The sequence below is a fragment of the Phaenicophaeus curvirostris genome, chromosome 4 (assembly GCF_032191515.1).
Source record: "Phaenicophaeus curvirostris isolate KB17595 chromosome 4, BPBGC_Pcur_1.0, whole genome shotgun sequence".
Lineage (NCBI taxonomy): Eukaryota > Metazoa > Chordata > Aves > Cuculiformes > Cuculidae > Phaenicophaeus > Phaenicophaeus curvirostris.
Genome location: NC_091395.1, coordinates 1,733,556 through 1,747,381, shown reverse-complemented (window position 1 = coordinate 1,747,381; position 13,826 = coordinate 1,733,556). Strand labels below are relative to the sequence as shown.

At 52.1% G+C, this 13,826-nt stretch overlaps 1 protein-coding gene across 4 annotated transcripts in view; it reads left to right on the top strand.

The window, feature by feature from the left end:
* Nucleotides 1-10,611, top strand: part of RUFY3 (RUN and FYVE domain containing 3) — a 44,251-nt gene extending 33,640 nt beyond the window's left edge. The window contains exons 13-18 of one of the 4 annotated variants that reach the window (XM_069855031.1): nt 2,794-2,913; nt 4,517-4,619; nt 6,331-6,410; nt 6,566-6,614; nt 8,581-8,655; nt 9,517-10,611. In XM_069855031.1, coding sequence (XP_069711132.1) covers nt 2,794-2,913; nt 4,517-4,619; nt 6,331-6,410; nt 6,566-6,614; nt 8,581-8,655; nt 9,517-9,660 — 571 coding nt within the window. In that variant the 3' untranslated portion in view covers nt 9,661-10,611. Of the gene's footprint in view, nt 1-432; nt 2,608-2,773; nt 2,914-4,516; nt 4,620-6,330; nt 6,411-6,565; nt 6,615-7,702; nt 7,731-8,580; nt 8,656-9,516 lie in introns of those variants that run through there. The other 3 variants (XM_069855030.1, XR_011337269.1, XM_069855032.1) reach the window with 3 other exon arrangements.
* The last annotated feature ends 3,215 nt before the right edge of the window (nt 10,612-13,826 follow it).

Here is a 13,826-nt window from a genome sequence, read left to right as displayed (position 1 = left end):
TGTGGCTCTCGTGGTGCCAACCCTCCTGAAACCAGAAGGGCCTGAGCATCCCAATCAGATGGATTTGAGGAGGAGCAGTGCTCTTTTTTACCCTTTGTCGTGTTGTCAAAGTCAGGCTTTGCCATGGTTTGGCCCAAGTTAAGAACTCTAGTGTCTGTGAATTGCCTTGACTGTCGCAGGACCTCAGAGAAAATCTGGGAAAGCGCAGCTCTCAGCAGCACATCTGGGACTTAGTGAGGAGCCAATGCACTAGATCTCATTTTAGGGTTTTTTATTCTGAATGTTTTTTTTATAAAGAAGGTCATTTGTGTGTAGAAAATGTGTATTTTGAAATGTTTTATCGTGTCTCTCACCTAATTGATCTGCTCTTGTTCTCTTGCTGTTCTTATTTTTCCATTTTCTCATCATCCCCCTTCTGCCTTACTTACACAGTGAAAAGGATTTGGTGAAACAGGCAAAAACCTTAAATAGTGCAGCAAACAAACTGATCCAGAAGCATCATTAGACATTTTTCTGTCTGGTCGCCTCACAACTCTGACATCAGAACTCATTTATGAGGGGAGAACTTGAAAATTGCTAAAAGCAACTGTTAAAACGTTAATTGTCACCTAAAATTGATTTGGAGTTTGCTGAATTTTTAAATCAGTGAATTTTTCTTCAGAGATTTAGAGTCGGGTATAAAAATCTCTACCTTTGTCATTTAAACCATGTTGAAGTACCAATGAGCTGGCCAAGAAACACACCAGAAGAGCCTAAGGAATAGGAGAGGTGTGGCTCTGTACACCCCGGTGATGCTTTACTGTATACAGCCGCACGAGTCTTCCGCATTTCTGGATCCTAGGTGTGTTGGTCAAGCCAACATCAGACTGGCCAGCTCTGGAAAGTCGACTAGTTTTCTGTGTTACCCTTTTTGTGAAGTAGATGACAAAATGCATCCCTGGAAGTTGTTGAAAGTAGTTGTGTGCGTCCCCCAAGCCGTTACCCGTTCACTTCTGTTCTCTGGGTTCAGCCCCAAGTCTGAGAAAGATGGGCACGAGTCAGTAGCTCGTTGCCGCTCAGACCAGCCCTCTTGTAACCAAGACTGCTCCTAACAATTTGGCCTTAGTGACTTGGTGGGAGGGTGGGGGCTTAGGACTTATCCCTATTCCTTTAAGCTCCATGTGTCTGGAATTAGTAGCTAGGTGTCTTAGAGTAAAACAATAGAGTGGTGAGTCCAGTGGAAACCTCCTTATCTTTGCATTGCCTTCTACCTCTGCCATGAGTCCCTCTAGATATATGTTCCGGTTCTTCTCAACCTGAGGAAGCTGGGGAGAGGTGTTTTGGTGGGTCTCTCCTCTTCCTAGAAAGGCAAAGTACATGTTTTACAAAAAATAATCTGATCTTTAGTGTTTAGAAGAAACAAAATCGAGCAAAACCCAAGAAGGGAACAAAACATGCAGTGGTGGAGAGTGGAAATGGTCATTTGGTCTGTGACCATACCTCGTCCAAGTAGTTAGTAGTTGAAATGGAAGAGTTGCCTTTTACTATTACATTTCTTTCCTTTGCTTCTGAGTTCCTGTTGCTCAATACAAATGGAATTTGCTAATCAAAGAACAGCTAAAGCCTGGAAACACCTTCAAATAGAAGTAATGGCAAATTTAATACCCCAGTGCTACCAGCTGTAGCTTGGACTATTAGAAACTAATATACCCTTCCTTGTGGCCACATGATCTCACTGTGCTGGCCTGTCACAAGCTTTAGGCTGTAAGTGCTCCTAGAGATTCTTTTTTTCTTTCCAGAAGGTCACCTGGGGGGTTTCTGTGTTGAATAAGGGGTTTCTGCTCTGGTGAGATGCCTGTAGAAGTGCCCGTTCTCCCTTTGCCCTGTGTGATAGCGCATTTGGACAGTGGGTGGCAAACGGGACTGAGAGGCGGCTGGGGAGAAAACAGCTCTGGATTCTCACTAGGTGCCCTTCAAAACCTGTGAGGCTTGGCCTTGTCCTCCAGGACGCAAGCGTCCACCACCTCTTAGCTTGTTGGAGGGACTCCTGCACACAGGCAGGCTGGGAGACCCGTTTCAAACCTCTACGCAATGCCCGAGTCTCATGCTTGAAAGTATAAACTTAACCTGCAGTAACCTATAACTAAAAACGCGTTTTAACTGCCTGGAGAAAAAAAAATTGGTAAATAAAAAGGTGGATGCTTCCCTCAAGGCATCCAAAGAGCAAGTCAGACCAGTGACGCACACACCCTGCCCTCTCCAGCAGGGCTTGGGCTGGCTTTGTTTGCTGTCGCAGCAGCACTAAAACAAGACAGAATTAAGGGTCTGGCCACTTCTGATGTCAGGCCCGAAGCAGAAATGCTTTGGTGTCCAGACACCTGGGCGCTTGAGCCAGAGGGTCAGCGTGTGGGAGAGACCAGGAAAACGCACTAATTCCCAATACAGTAGCTAACCTATGTCGCAAGTTCCAGTTACACGTGTAAAGCTGAAATGTAAGGTACATTAAAATCAATTTGGACTTAAAATTCTGTGTACTTGAGGTTTGCTTTGAATCTGGATAACAGTGATGTTTTATGTTTTCCATCTATTGGCTGTAAACTGTAGTAATAGAATAAAAAGATTGAAAATCAGAGCTTCTGCCTGGTTCACCTACATTTTGCTTTGCTTTCAAGTATTTTCCTCCTTTCCATTGTTTTTACCATTTTTTTTTTGGCTTTACCTTTTCACTGGGTTTTTAATTTGTTGGTTAAACTTGGTCTTCCTCCCCACCATGGCTTTTATTTTTTATCACAAGTTCATGTGGCTCAAATCCAGATTGCGACAGGCAGAGAAGGAGCGGCAGTTGGCCCAGCAGGACAACCGGCTCTTCAAGCAGGAGTTCGGGGACAAAATCAACAGCCTCCAGCTCGAAGTGGAAGAGCTCTCCCGGCAGCGGTGAAGAAACCCTTTTCTAATCTATTTTCTGTCCTTACTCTGTTTGGTAGAAAGCAGGCAGGGTGATCACAAACAGAAAGAGGCGTTGGAGGCAGAGAGAGAAACAGGAGGCATTTTAGATGGCAGGCAGGGGTGCACGTGGGTGAGCTGAGCAGCGCTCCTGGCTGTAAATGCATCTTCTCTGCGTAAGCACCCTACACCGAGCTCCTGGGGGAGGACATTTGCAAGTTGGTTTGGTTTTGCATCAGTCTGACTATTTTTGGTTCCTTCCTCACACCAGCTAAACCAAGGTGACAGTATGGAAACGATGGAGCCTTCTCCACTTCTGTACTGAGCTGGGTTTCTAAAGCAGCAAGTTGTTGGAGAGAGCTGTGATTTGTATTCCTCTAAGAGGCAGTGGGGCATTTTGTGTTTGTGGTGGTGTTTTTAAATCCAAGTTTTAAACAGGAATTCCCTTGACTGGTTTGGTTTTAAACGTCAGCATGGACGAGGACTCATTTTGGGACTAAGTCTCCACCAGCTTTACTCATGTCAGTTAGGCTCTGCGGTTAATGAGGCTGGAGTCATAACAAGACTGTTGGAGTGGCGTGGAGGCTAACGAGGCTGATGATGGATAATGTTGGGTTTAACAGCAGTGAGGGTTCTTAATGTTTTCCAGTACCATTTTGCCACTGCTGTCACCAGCAGATCCTCGGTTTCCAGGCGTTGATGTTGGAGCAGGGATCGTTCCCTATGGCAGCTCCTGCGTTTTACGTGTAAGAGTTTCAGTTCCTGGTGCTTCAGTCCCTGATGATCCGTGTGCTCTGAGAGCTTTGTGGCTGCTGGGTGCAGGCAGGCTGCAGTCATGGAGGTTTAGATTTCAAGTCGTGCTTCTCTTCAGCCTGATTCTGTCTGTTGGGGACCTCGGCTGTGCCTGTTCAGTCACCCTGCCGTGCTCAGCCACATCTTTGTGCCCCGGAGCTTGCTGTGTCACAGCGCACGCCGCATGGCACTGGCACAAATTCTTCAGCTGCAGGACCAATGCCGAGCAGCAGCCTGACTTCTTTAGCAGCCCCGGAGGAACACGGATCATCCCTTTGTTACCAGTTAAGCTACACAGGGAGTTGATTGTGGCCCTCAGCCTTGGTTGCTCCATGAGGACCAAGCCCCACTCTCAGGTGAGGTGTCAGAATTACCACCACTTGCAGAGAGGAGCAGTCCTTCTGTGTTGGGAAGTGCTTAAGGATGCTGTCTTTGGTTTCGGAGCCTGTCCTGAGCAGATGGTGTGCTGAAGGATGGCTTTTTGAACAGGGCTCTCATAAATTGTTGTCTAATAGATGAATAATGGAAGTGGGGTTTTAGGACTTGCTGACATACCCAACAGATATATTTTCCACAGAGTTGTGCTGGAATTGTAATAGGTGAAGAACTTTTAGATGTTCCATCCTGAAGTATTCTGGCTTAACACACTGCGAGACAGATTTTATTCAAAGAGGCAGTTTCAGCTCTTGAGTTGGGGTTCAGTTGCTTTAGTGTAGAGCAAGGGTTAAATTAGTTGTTAGCTTTCCACGTCAAGTGTTACAAAACCACAGCCTTTACTCACAATTCCACCTCCATATCCTAGGAGCCACCTGGAACTGGAACTGAAGCGGGAAAGGGACAGATGGTCACACAGCCACCACCCCAGCCAGGAGAACAAAAAGGGTGCAAAGACTTGGCTGAGACAGGTAATGCAGCGTTATTCTGCTTGGATTGTATTTGGAGTACAGTTCCGTTTTGCTCGTTTGCTTTTTCTGAGCTTTATTAGGCGATAAATACATTTTGTTAATGTGCCACAAGAAAATGAGCTTTGGAACCATTTTTACATGCGCTAAACAGGCTGTTTATTGAGTTGAGCTGCACAAAAATACCATAAGCATCACGCTTCATTGCAGAGCACTGGTTTCCCCTTCCAGGCAGGACCCATGACAGAAGCTTGACAGCGACGGTGATTTTCCTTACTGGTTTAACCAAACCCCATGTGATACAACAGGAGAGACATTGTGCGCCTTACAGCTTATGAGAGCAAACTTGCTTGGGTTTTCCCATTGTAATACAGGAAAATCCTCCCAAAAGAGGTAAATAGTGAAACTCAGGAGACAAAATTCTCTTACGGGCATCACAAATCATGTTCAGAGTTGTTTTAGCACTGCACATTTAGAGAATTGTGTCCTTTAAAACAATCTGCAGGGCTCACCTCAAGAGAAGAATTCAGTCCCCAAGTGAAACCCCCTTTTTAGTGAGGAGTTTGCCTTGGAAATGGAAATCTGCACTGCAGCTTTTTCTGTAAGAGGAAGCAGGCTCTCTTGCTGGGAATGGGCAGGAAGAGAGTCATTTTGGGGAACAAAAATTGTAGTTATGAGAACTCTGAGGCAGCAGAGATTATTTCCACAATTCTCATGTGTACTGTGAGTTGCCTTCACTGGGCTCTCCTGGGCTGCTCAAACTATTCTGGTTTTCCTTTTATTAACCAGTATTACACGTAATTTCAATCAAGTTACTTATGCGTTGTGATTCACTTCTCGCTAAGTCATGTTTGCTGTCACAGAACAGCTCTGATCCAGGAGAAGGAATTGGGAACAAAGTGTGGTGCAGTTGGCCAGTAAAAATTAAATGGAGAAGCTCCCAAAACCAGACAGTTTGAAGCAAAAGCCAGTTACCTGTCTGGAGGGCAGAGTGGCTGCTCATCTTCACTGCCTGGCTGGCAAGCTGTTCCCTGTGTTTGAGACCAGGATGCTCGGTAGGCAAGCACTGCAGCACAAGCCGGGCATCCCCACTAGGAGCCAATGTTCCACCGTGCACCAGAGTGGTTACAGAGAAGACTTCTGCCACACATCTTGTACCTGATGCTCGAGCCAGTGGCAAAGCTTCCATTTTAGAAATGGGAGGAGAGCTTCAGAGAGGCCGTAGGCACACCACGTGTGGGGGATTGAGCAGCGCTTGCCACGCAGATGGACAGCTGGGCTTTGCCAGCCACGTTCCCCTGAGGTGTGTGTGGATACGGGGCTCGGGCTGTGACCCAGGGCTCAGCCAGGCAGGATTTGTTTCCTTTCCTGGCTGAGAGGATTTGTCTCACTGATCAGTCTTTAAAAAGCCTCTTCAGCCTATCTGCCTTTTCAATCTCTGCTGTTAAAGCAAAAGGTGAGTGCAAAGTTCCCTGCAGGAAGCCATCGGGCATGTTTGAGAGTCCATCCCTAAAATGTGAAGTCAGCGTTTTGCCCCCAGCAAAAGGAAGGCAGCCGGAGCCGCTCCTGGGGTGGCTCCGTGTTTGTGCGCTTTCACGTGTCCACGCGCAGCTCTGTGCCAACGAGGGGCGGATCGGCATTCCCAAAATACTGTGGAAGGGGGAATACAGGGTTTGTATGGTTTGGCTGATGGGTAAATGTCTCCTTTTGGCAGGATGGGAAGCTCAAAGTACAGGAGGAAAACACCAAAAGGAAGCAGTCACTGAGAGAGGAGAACTGCGTCCTGCCACACGAGTACGGAAGGAAAGAAATCTCATTTTTGCCTTCTCCTTTTCTGAGTCCTGCTTCCCCTTCTCTAATTTCTTTGCCGATGGGAAGTTCAGAATAGTGCAACTTCCCTTTTTCAGCCTTTTGCCCTTTGTTGAGGTCTCTCTGCTGCTTTTTCATAGCTCTCAAAGGGAAGGAGGAGGTTCTGCCGCTTGCCATCAGTGGTTCTGGGTATGAAAAGCTCTGTCTCTCTCCCACTGACCTTTGGATTTGTTTCTGTATAAATTTGCTGTTTACTGCTTTTTCTTACTTAACGAACCTTCATAAGGCAAGCGCTTCAGGGACCTGGACCTTTGGTCCTCGAGTGCAAAGACCTTGGGTGAGGGAAAGGAGAAGGGTTGGGGGCTGGATGGCATTTAGAGCAAGTAGTCAATGGCTTCTGGACAAGAACAGAAGCTGCTGAAGAATGAGAAGGTGAAATGCTATTTCAAAGAGGTGGTTGTACACAAAGGTGCTCAGGTAGCACTTTTGGAAACTCAGCATTACAGAGTGCTCTTGGTGTAGGGTTTGTGTAGCATTTGAAAGCTGAGTTTCACATTTGGTTTTAAATGTTAAAAGATGTTTTAAAAGCTCCAGATAAACAGCTCTGCAATGAGGGCTTTGCTGGGAGGTGGTAATGGCCTCTGTGAAGCACCCTGAAGCCAGTGAGAAAACACAGTGCTCTGACACAGTGTGCTGAACGACAGTGTAGAGTTATTTACAAAACTGGTGTCTTAAACATAGCAGAAGCTCAATTCCCACCTGCTTTACCAGCTGTTAAAAACCTCCAAGACCCAAGATGTTTTTTATCCCAGTTTCACTGTGGGTGTTTGAGCCTCAGGCTGCCGATTTGTCCAGAAAGCCTCAAACCACAGGATCGCTGCCTGTTCCCAGGCACTGGAGGGGATCAGACACTTTGCAGTAGTGTGTTTAAAGCTGGTTTAAACCCCTGTTTGTACCATCTAAACAGGCCTTTCTGCATTCATACTTCCTTTCCTGTGCTCTTCTGAAGGTGTTTTGCAAGTTTTCCTCCTGCTTTTCCTGTTGAGCCCGGAGTGCTGCGTGTCCAAACAGCCCTGCTCACATCCCACCTAAAACAAAGCTTGTAAATACAAGGTGTCCATGTGAGCAGGCTTGGCAGTGTGGTTTTGAGGAGGCAAACCCAAAAATCTGTATGACTAGGGTTCTAAAAACAAGAATGTCCTGATAGTGCAGATATTTTTCTGAAACGCAGCAGTGCTGAGGTGCTGGCTCCCAGTGACAATGTGCTTCTCTTATAGGTTACCGAGCAGCGTGCAGGAAGAGCAGGTTGGTGATGCTTTTTCTTGCCTTGAATGACTGAAAGAGCGAGGGCACTGGTGAGGCAGCCTCTTCCCTGCCCCAAATTTGTCCTTGAGGTTTGGCCTTGGTGAGGATCTGTCTGTAGAGCCCGGAGCAGCAGTCGTTCCCTAGTGGAAAAGTGCTGCTTATCTCGCTAGAAAGGCTGGCAGCACTGCACCTACACAAGTTCCTTTTGTCTCGTCAGCACAGCCATGCTGGGGTTTGAATTAATATTTAATTCCTTTTGTTATTCCTTTGCCTTGTGCCTTTCCCAAGTTGGTATGTCTGAAAAGAACAATGAAAGCGTTACGTAATTTAGTGGTTATGAAAATGCTGGTGTTTAATGCCTTGGTCTGGGCTAGGGTTTGGCTCTGCCAGCTAAAGAGAAGGGTGTTTTAGCAGTTGGTTTGTTTTTCCCATGTATGTTGGATAGGCCAGAATCTGTTCTTTCTCCTCCGGGTGCCTGGCAAAGCACAGCCAGACCCCTTGGCTGTCAGTGGGATGCTGTGCAACACTCACATCGTGTCCTCTCCTGCAAATTTCTGTGTCCTTCAGCTCTTTAGCACAGTGAAAATGTTCTTTAGTTCCCACTTCGCTGCTGGGCCAGTAGCTTTGGTCTCAGCTGCAAATGATGCTGCCAAGCTGTGCTTCGCCGCGTGGCGTAGCCAGTGCAGCCACAGATCATCCCACAAATGCACGGAGGGCTGGGGGCAAGGAGGGGCTAAAAACACAACGCTGTGCATCTTCCTCCCTGGTGTTAGATGGGGTCAGCTCTGATACGGGTGCCCTGTGGAGAAGCGTGTAAAGCAGAACGTCTTGGTTTTCACTTGGGGTTTAGGAGCAGCTTTTGGGACCTGGAAACACCGAGATCTGCCAGCTCTGTCAGGAAGAAAGCAGCCGGAGCAAAAAAAAGGTAACTCTGAGGGCCCTTATTGTCATCTCTGTCAGCTGGTGGATGTGCGCTGCCTCTGATTTTCCTTTCCCAATAGCGCAGTGTTCCTACTGGTGACGGGCATGCCGGTATGTACCAGTGTACACACACATATATGAGACAAAGCAGTGAGCCCTTCTCTGAAATCTGCTGTGTTCAGTGCTTCACTTTTCCTTCCCCTTAGCAGTTTCTTGCCTTTTCAGCCAAGTTTTTTTTCCTGGGGTCGATCAGCAGTGAGAACAGGAGGTGTTAACCCTTGTTTGATGTTTATCCACTCAAGCCACCTTGCCTTTTGTCTCGTTTTCACTCTTTTTCATGCCTCATAGCCTCTCGCTTCACAGTTGGGATCCAGAGGGCTAAGGGGAGTTGGGGAAAAGCGCATTCAGTGGGAGGCTGTCTTCATCCCGGTGCTTTCTCCTTGTGGTGCATCGAGCAGGCATTGAGGGGGCCCGATTGCCCCCTGTCACCGCATGAACCTCTCCTGTCACGAGTTCAGTGGATTTATATGGCTATAAAATGCACAAGGGCAGCTCTTGTGATAAACGTTCCAGCAAACCATATCAGTTAAACCTTGAGTGGTTTGTTGCCATGGGTAACTCCTACCCGCTTTGCCATGAGCCATGACCTCCTCTCACTTGACCTCAGGAGCTTTGCTCTGACCAGGTCCTGAGCACAGGGGCAAACGTCTGCTCTGCAGAGAGGGGACAAGAAAGGAGTTGTGGAGGGCCTTGCTCCCACCCAGCGGGGGATTTGTGTTGATGAATGATAGAAAACATTAGATTCTTTGTGTTTCTTGTGTCTTGAGCATCTCCTGAATTTCTCCATCCTGTCCCTGCATTCCAGACCATCTGCAAGAACTGCGGCGGCACCTTCTGCGAGGCCTGCTCGGCGAATGAGCTGCCCCTCCCGTCCAGCATCAACCCCGAGCGCGTCTGCAACCCGTGCCACCGGCAGCTGCTCCAGCAGTATTCCAGCAGCCCCTTGTAGGGTTGGGGCTGCAGATGTGACCGAGCCTTGGCTGCAGCTGGTGGTGGTTTCTGGAGTTGGTCGGGGAGTGGGAAGAGAAGACTCTTGCCTGTGTTCTCAGGTCGGAGGGGAAGGGGCTTCGTGGTGGTTACAGTCTCCTGTGCCGCCACGACGGTCAGAGCCCTCCCCATACAGGAACCTGCCTGCGTTCCGACCTGAGCCCGTGCTGCTTGGGAACCCCACGTGGAGCGGCCCCGGGGCACAGCGAGAGCAGAGCCCCTGCCCAGAGAGGAGCTCTGTGCGTGTGTGAGTGTGTCCGCGTGTGCGAGGGGGGGATGCTCTTGTCCTCTGGCACGTGGCCTGGAAGCGTCCTGCTGCTGCTCGGCAAAGGCTCGCGGAAAGCAGGATGGGAGCATTTGTAATCCTCGTGTCTGGCTGCACTTGAAATCCCCTTTCCCCATTGCCACTGCCAACCTGAGCTGGATGTGCGGCATCGGGGCCGGGTGAGACGCCCCCCGGCACCTCCCGGCTTGTTTCCTCAGCCCGGCCTGCGGCCTCAGGTTCACCCTGCAAACCAGTATCAGTCAAACAAAGCTGTGAAACTTCTCTGTCTGTACTTAGGGGCTGGGGGCCTGGGGTGTGTGCGGCGTGGGATCTGAGTTATGGCCACACCGATCTGGCCTGGGAGCGCCTCAGGACGCCTCCGGGCTCCCTCCCGGAGCTCCACACTGGGCCTGCGGAACGGGGAGCAAAGCCCAGGCTGTAACTGTGCTCCCAGCTCGGCCCGGTGCCTGGAGGAGCTGGATTCCCCAGCGTTTCCGTACCGAGTCCTCCCCCGAACACAGGCTTCGGGACATTTGGATCCCCTTCTCCCTTGTGCACGTGAGAAATCCTTGTAATAAACCTGGCGCTTCTGGTTTTGTTCGATCCAAATGAAGGAGAGATGAAATAGGAATGAACCACTGTCACCTATGAGGAGTTCTAGTTATTGGAAACATGGTTAAGGGCTTCTGAGTTTGTTTCACGGGTCTTTGTTGCTGTTACCTCACGGAATTGTGTGTTGCTCCGCAAGGCTTCCTCTGGGAGCCACCCGCGTGTTTGGTCTGGTTTAACTGGAAGGCCTCTCAGCCCCCAGAATGTTTTGCAGTGCCTGGGGAGCGTGTCTGGCTTTGTACAGACTTTATTAGGGGCCAGTTTAATTCCGCAGGGGGCGTTTCCCGTTCCCTGGAGCGGCTGGGAGCGCGTTACGCCGGTGGGTGACGGGGACGCCGCGTTCGCCCGGCGGCCCCCGGGCAGCCGCCGCTCTGCCCGCCCCGACGGGGCTGCGGAGGGCGGGGCGGCTCCGGCCGCTTTGTCGGGCACCAAAATAAAACCGGGACGGCCCCGCGCCGCCTGCCGGGTGTTTCCGGGGAGGGTTTGGGCCCCGGCTGCAGGAGGCCGGGGCGCCGGCGCTGGAAACGGGGAGAGCGGGGCTGGGACCGGCGCCGCCATCGGCCCCGCACGGACACGGCCCCGAGCGCTCGGCGACCGCCTCGAGGGAGGGAGAGACACAGCGAGAGCCCGAGCAGCCGCCCGGAGGGACCCGCCTGCCACACGGCGGGGGGACACACAGACACGGGGACGGACGGACGGACACGGGGACGGACGGACACGGGGACGGACAGAGGGACACGGGGACAGATGGACACATGCATAGACAGACGGACACGGGGACGGACAGACGGACACGGGGACAGGGGGACACGGGGACAGATGGACAGACAGACGGACACGGGGACGGACAGACCGACACAGGGACAGACACACGGACATATTGACAGACGGACACAGGGACAGACGGACAGACAGATGGACAGAGGGACGGATAGACGGACACAGACAGACGGACACAGGGACAAACGGACAAGGAGACGGACATATGGATGGACAGACGGACACGCAGACAGACAAAGGACACGCAGACAGACGGACACAGGGACAGACGGACACATGGACGGACAGACGGACACAGGGACGGACAGACACGGGGACGGACAGACGGACACAGGGACGGACAGACGGACACAGGGACAGACGGACACGGGGACGGACAGACGGACACGGGGACGGAGAGACGGACACAGGCACCGACGGACACATGATGGACAGACGGACACGGGGACAGACGGACACGGGGACGGACAGAGGGACACAGGGACGGACAGACGGACACGGGGACGGACACAGGGACAGACGGACACATGGACAGACAGACGGACACAGGGACAGACGGACACGGGGACGGACACAGGGACGGACAGACGGACACGGGGACGGGCAGACGGACACAGGGACAGACGGACACATGGATGGACAGACGGACACGGGGACAGACGGACAAAGGGACAGACAGACGGACACAGGGACAGACAGACACGGGGACGGGCAGACGGACACAGGGACGGACGGACAAAGGGACAGACAGACGGACACAGGGACAGACAGACACGGGGACGGGCAGACGGACACAGGGACGGACAGACAGACACGGGGACGGACAGACGGACACATGGATGGACAGACGGACACATGGATGGACAGACAGACACGGGGACGGACAGACGGACACAGGGACAGACGGACACGGGGACGGACTGACGGACACAGGGACGGACAGACGGACACAGGGACGGGCAGACGGACACGGGGACAGACGGACACATGGACGGACAGACGGACACGGGGACAGACGGACACAGGGACGGACAGACGGACACGGGGACAGACGGACACATGGATGGACAGACGGACACAGGGACAGACGGACACAGGGACAGACGGACACAGGGACGGACAGACGGACACATGGACAGAAAGACGGACACATGGACGGACAGACGGACAAAGGGACGGACAGACGGACACGGGGACAGACGGACACGGGGACGGACAGATGGACAGAAAGACGGACACATGGACGGACAGACGGACAAAGGGACGGACAGACGGACACGGGGACAGACGGACACGGGGACGGACAGATGGACATGGGGACGGACAGACGGACACGGGGACAGACGGACACAGGGACGGACAGACGGACACGGGGACAGACGGACACATGGATGGACAGACGGACACGGGGACAGATGGACACATGGACGGACAGACGGACACGGGGACAGATGGACACATGGACGGACAGACGGACACGGGGACAGACGGACACATGGACGGACAGACGGACACGGGGATGGACAGACGGACACAGGGACGGACAGACGGACACGGGGACAGACGGACACATGGATGGACAGACGGACACGGGGACAGACGGACACATGGATGGACAGACGGACATATCGACAGACGGACACAGGGACAGACGGACAGACAGATGGACAGAGGGACACAGGGACAAACGGACAAGGAGACGGACATATGGATGGACAGACGGACACGCAGACAGACAAAGGACACAGGGACAGACGGACACAGGGACGGACAGACGGACACAGGGACAGACGGACACGGGGACGGACAGACGGACACGGGGACAGAGAGACGGACACAGGCACCAACGGACACATGATGGACAGACGGACACGGGGACGGACAGACGGACAAAGGGACGGACAGACGGACACGGGGACGGACAGACGGACACAGGGACAGGGGGACACGGGGACAGATGGACATATGGATAGACAGACGGACACGGGGACAGACACACGGACATATCGACAGACGGACACATGGATGAACAAAGGGATGGACAGACGGACACAGAGACGGACAGACGGACACGGGGACGGACAGACAAAGGGACGGACAGACGGACACATGGACGGACAGACGGACACAGGGACGGACAGACGGACACGGGGACAGACAGACGGACACGGGGACAGACAGACGGACAAAGGGACAGACAGATATATGGACGGACAGACGGACACGGGGACGGACAGACGGACATATGGAAGGACAGACGGACAAAGGGACGGACAGATATATGGACGGACACATGGACGGACAGACAGATATATGGACGGACAGACGGACACGGGGACGGACAGACGGACACGGGGACGGACAGACGGACACAGGGACAGACGGACACATGCAAGGACAGACGGACACAGGGACGGACAGACGGACACAGGGACGGACGGACACGGGGACGGACAGACGGACACGGGGACAGA